Source organism: Notothenia coriiceps, unplaced genomic scaffold (genome assembly GCF_000735185.1).
Source record: "Notothenia coriiceps isolate Sejong01 unplaced genomic scaffold, NC01 NC01_scaffold00033415, whole genome shotgun sequence".
In the NCBI taxonomy this organism is placed as follows: domain Eukaryota; kingdom Metazoa; phylum Chordata; class Actinopteri; order Perciformes; family Nototheniidae; genus Notothenia; species Notothenia coriiceps.
The window spans coordinates 83,563-88,870 of record NW_011366116.1 but is presented as its reverse complement, the minus strand read 5'-3'; the positions used below and the strand labels follow the sequence as shown (position 1 = coordinate 88,870).

Below are 5,308 nucleotides of genomic sequence, written 5' to 3'. Positions count from 1 at the left end.
TGGCCCGCGGACCGACAGTTGATGGTCACTGATCTAGGTGGATGGACTGTGGTTGGTTTGGTGCGGTCCTTATCTATTAAATGAAATCCTTAAAAATCTTCATCACATTGATACAAAAGTACTATAAATCAAATTGGTTAACAAGCAAATCCCCTGGCACCCAAAGAAAGAAATGTTCCCTGAAATGTTTACCTTACAACCTTATTCCAACATCTGTCTTTTGTATTTGGTGTATGTAAATCGAGCTAAACCTTTGCTTTAAATATTGCAAAAATGGGTTGAAAGCCCTACTGTACCTGGGGCTTGGGTTGCACACTTCCTTTGACTAGACAACCTATAAACATTACATATGTTGCATTGCTTATCCTTATGTAACAGTGTTAATACACATGGGCCCTGTTAAATAAACACATACATAGATAAACAGGAGTTACTGTGTGTGTGTGTGCAACTGCTGGGAGTCTCTTTGTCTCCAAAGCCTGCCACCCAGACACAAGTCTTTGTAGTCACCAGATGATCTGCAGCCGGCATGCGGAGGTGGGTGGGTCGGCTGTGCATTTTTGTGCCCTATAGATTTCAAAGAACCCATATGCTTCCTTATCTGTATTAGCCCCACTTGACTTCTTCCACAGCCTGAAAAAACAATCCGAGTTATTCCCGTCTCCTGACAGATAACGACAATATGCTCCTTGTGCTTCCTACGATAAAACACTTTTTTCACTGTGCGTCATACTTAACTTTCATTTGTTCTCATCATTTATTGATTAGCCTCGACACGTGAAGGGAGAGAGGGATGAAGGAGACAGGAAGGGAAGAGCATTCATTTCAGGCCGCCTGGTGTGCGCATGTGAACGTGTGTGTGTGTGTGCATACTTCAGAGAGAGTTTTGTGTGGTGAGTGGGTGGGTGCGTCAGTCGGCCCCGGCTCTCTGCAGTGCACTCAGCCGCTGTGCTCTCCTCTCGGCTGAGTGGAAACATCATGTGTCTGTGGGACGCCCCGAAGAACAGCCCTGCTTCCAAAACTGAGGACAGAATAGACAGTTAGAGACGGACCGCGGGAGGAAGAGGGTGGAAAATGGACTCAACCAGAAAACTGGAGTAATAAAGGAACCACAAGAAATTGAAACTAGATTATTTAGTATATCTTTCCTGCCCTTTGATCTGACCACCTTCACCCTGGCTATGCCATGCTGGCCCAGAGGAACGGGCTACCTTCAGGCTGTAAGCCGGTTCCTCTGAAGGACCACCCGGACCTTCGGGATGTAGACGTGAGCGCAGAAGGGTGCTGCTCCCTCTCTTCTTCCCCATCCTCTGGAGGTTGCCCCTGGGCTCGGCTGGCTGGGCTGGACGGCTGCCTGTCGGAACCGTACTGTCTTTGGTTCCAGCTTTTAGCCAGAGCCTACTGGGGAGAGGTGGAACTGGGGCTCAGCAGTCCCAACCGCAGCGTGTCCTGGGCTCGGCTCAGAGAAGCCTCCAGAAAGAACTGTGTCCGCTCTCGGGTAAGGACAGCTGTGTGTGAGAATGATGGAGAGCATCCTTGTGAGTTGACATTTTGAGGAGGTTGATTCTGCTTCAGTTTTGATGCATTTACGGACACCCTGACTTGCTGAAATATATATTGAGGCAATAAAGGAGATGTGTAGGTGCAGAGAGGAAGGATTTGATAGTGGAGGCAAGGTTAGGGGCGGCTACACTTTGTTGTGCTGTCTGAGGAATTTAGTGTGCGTCATCTTGCTCTCCAGAGGCAGGGTAGTCCTGTTTCACTTACCCATCTTTTGTAATATGAGTGTGTCTGTGTGTGTGGGTTTTAGGTTTCATTTAGTGTTGATAGTTCAAGACAGACAATTTGCAGTATGCTGAAAAGGAAGAGGTTTATCCTCCAGCTGTGAATACTTGAGTATTTCTTCTTCTGCTCATTCCTTTTTATAGACTTGAGCTAAGTGCATTTCAACCATTGTGCAGTGATGGCCCAGAATAAAGCACTGAAGGCATATTTTCCTATAGTATAGGGAATTACGGTGACTAATGTTAACGTCTGTGGTCAGAGAGGGAGAGAGGTTTGGAAAGAAAGTGCGCCAGGGAGGGAAAGAGGTAGATCCATGATGTCAGACAACCCGGGGGTGACTCACACACACGAAAAAGAGGAAGAAATGGTGTGGAGGAAATCTGAGTCCACAAGCGACACAATGCAAATTCACTCATCTCATGTACATAAAGAAGCAGGCATGCAAATGCACTATCCCGCAGGCCAAAGCACCATATGGCAGCGTGCAGAGCAAACCATCATCATGGAGGCCGCTTTTATGAACAGACTGCATGCATAATTGATTTATCAGGTGATTGTGTATGCTTGTTTGGAGCAGATTTACAGTATTGAACCTTTTGAATGACAGCCTTTTACTCAGGCACTATATAGTTTTCCTTCACACTGTGCAATGCTTCTCTTGCTGTGTTATTCAGCATATTATATTAAGAGGGATATGGAAAATGTGTGTGCGCGTGTACCTGTTCCATGGGCCATCGGAGCCAAATGGCTTAGCTATTGCATAATACGACATTCAAATGTAAGCCAGGAATCAAAACAAACAGCTGAGTTGGACTGTCAGCTCTCTCCCTCTCCTGTGGCTGACTTCCAGCTCCACACCACTGGGTATTGGTGGTGATTTCACCAGTCATACCATTAAGCCCAAACCCATCTCACTCTCTGGAGGCCTCTACATCTGCTGCTCCCAGACAAGGCCGGGGAAAGGTGTGGATAGAGAAGCCCGAGGAGCGTTGGGGGAGAATGTCTTTGTTTTGGATCCACACCTAAGATGTATTTTGGTAGGCGAAGAGCCCGCGGAGGGGTTCTGGGTTGAGGCTGAAACTCTTGGCAGGCCTTCGTAGCCCCGAGTCGCTATGGTGGTGTTCCCAATAACCGCTAACACACGCCCCGCGGTGCAGCGGTTCAGCCCTGTCATTACTTTGGTGATGGATGTGACAGAAGTCTCGCTGCTCAGACAGCTCGCAGCAGCATGAGAGGTCACAGGGTTTCTCAGTGACGGCACAATATAGAGCCATAGTGATGAAGAGTTTAGAATATCTTGCTGTATCTGGGTTATCAAGTTATTCAAATAGCGTTGAAGTTCTGGATAATTACAGTTCTGAGAGTGCCATTAATGTTTTGTATGCTTGGACTATTGCAACACTTGGAATTCTTTGACTCAAGACCAAGACAAACTCATAAAGGAAATCATTGTTTGTAGGGCTGATAGTATCAAATATTTCACTTTCTGTTATCTTCACGAAATAACAAAAACATTTTCTTTCCCAGAGCACATTGTGACATATTCAGTGAAATGTCTTTTTCTATCGCTGGGAAAATGACATTTTATTGAAAAGTAGTTGCTGAATACGTTTCTCGTAAACAATTGATATTGATTTACTAATGGTTTCTAATATGTTTTTTCTTCTATCTAGATGGATATATTCGCATTGTATTCTTTAAAATTGTTGATTGGGAGTGGACACAGGTTTCTAATATACTTTTCTACGGAATGATAAGATGATTAGAAATTGTATCTATTATTAAATCAAAATAAAATTGATCGTACAAATAATAAACATTAACTTGCATTTTTGTTTTGGTCCAGAATGTGATTACTTTCAGTGTGAGTTAGTTTTATATAATAATAAAATAAAATATCTTTGGGATTCTAGTCTGGTAGTCAGATAGAAAAAGATATTTGAAGATGTCGACCGTGAAATAATGGTCGACAATAAATTGGAACAAAATTCAATTAATCTTCTGAATATTTTCCTGATGCTTAATAATACAACAATTGCAGCACAATTGAGCTATTAAGCCCTTTATCACACTGCATTATCTAAGTTAGTATATCTTATGTGACCACCCATATTTACTGTGTGTGTGTGTGTGTGTGTGTGTGTGTGTGTGTGTGTGTGTGTGTGTGTGTGTGTGTGTGTGTGTGTGTGTGTGTGTGTGTGTGTGTGTGTGTGTGTGTGTGTGTGTGTGTGTGTGTGTGTGTGTGTGTGTTTCTGTGTGCTTTTTAACATCATCTTCAGGAAAAGAGTCATGAATGTGAGTCACTGTATTTTCATCTTAGCTACAGTTGTCTTTTTAGACAGTCAGCATAAACGCTATTCGTAATAGAACATTTAAAATCTGATTGTTGCTGCTGATGTGTAGCATGTGTTTAGTTAAAGGGGCATACAAGTAATGTTACGCAAGCTGCGAGCTGCCAGCATTTATGGGTTGTTTTCATCCCGTGTTAGTCACAGCAGGAATGTAGGAGATAAGTCTGTCATCATGCAAACACGCCAAATAGTCCTGCGAAGCCCCAAATGCGCAATAACCGAAGCCATGTGTACGGTTGTATGGAGCTTTTGGCAGTACAAACGTGACTTGAATGACAATCCTGATTGTTTTGACAGATATTGTGATCACTCACAAGAACCACAACTTGGGAACGAAACTATTTGACTGCATTTTTGGCCTCTGTCACTGACATCGTAACAGTTTTCATCTGAGGATACATGGTGTACTGAGTGAATTGCAAGCCGAAAGTGATTTGATGGCTTAATCAACTGCTTCTAGTGAATGTGGTATCTATTCTCACCATTTAGACAGATAGTAGCAGAAGTAGAGGAGATCAATTTGCTGGTATTTGGGACCTTTTTTGTTTAACTGCCATTACAGAGTATTGGAGCTCTGTGAAGGGCTTGACAAAATACAAATACAACCGAGTGACTGATATAGCTGCATTAGGTATTTGTGACTTTGGGTAGAAGTGGTTTTGGATCCAATTATATTAATAAAAAACAATTCAGGACATTTAAATTGATGTATTCATATGTTAGATGTCGTTTTACAAAGTTATGAAAGCAATAAGTCAAGCCTGATGTTTCCTCATAAAAGAAGAAGGTTCTTCTCACAGAAATGCTACAGCTTATGCATTGAACACTAGAAATTGGATCGGAACATGGAAAGTAGACAGCACCCATGCTGATTTGATTGTATTTGTACTTTTTTAGCCAAGCAGGTCTTCCAATGAATTCTGGGAAACTTTAATAATCTCTACTAGGGGATTTCATGTGTTTTTAAACAGTTGATTAATAACATCTACAGTTTGCCTAGCCGTGGGTTATTGCATCTGTCAAGCCACCATTTTTTTCCCCCATTGTTTTATCAAAACGTATTTCCTTTACACAATTACCAGGGCTGAAATTAATAGTGAACTATAAAGAAGTTTGAAAGCCTCTTCTTTTAAATGTGTTGTTTTAATCTAATTAATTTAAAGACTGGACGT

General features: G+C 42.4%; 1 protein-coding gene across 4 annotated transcripts in view; it reads left to right on the top strand.

Moving 5' to 3' along the window:
• The window catches only part of arhgap21a (Rho GTPase activating protein 21a), an 87,535-nt gene that overhangs the window by 38,625 nt on the left and 43,602 nt on the right, over positions 1–5,308 (top strand). For 2 of the 4 annotated variants that reach the window (XM_010789809.1, XM_010789808.1), the window contains exon 1: positions 922–1,498. The exons of the other annotated variants lie outside the window; for them this stretch is intronic. In XM_010789809.1, the coding sequence (XP_010788111.1) occupies positions 1,187–1,498 (312 nt within the window). In that variant the 5' untranslated portion in view covers positions 922–1,186. Of the gene's footprint in view, positions 1–921; positions 1,499–5,308 lie in introns of those variants that run through there. 4 annotated transcript variants of the gene reach the window in all.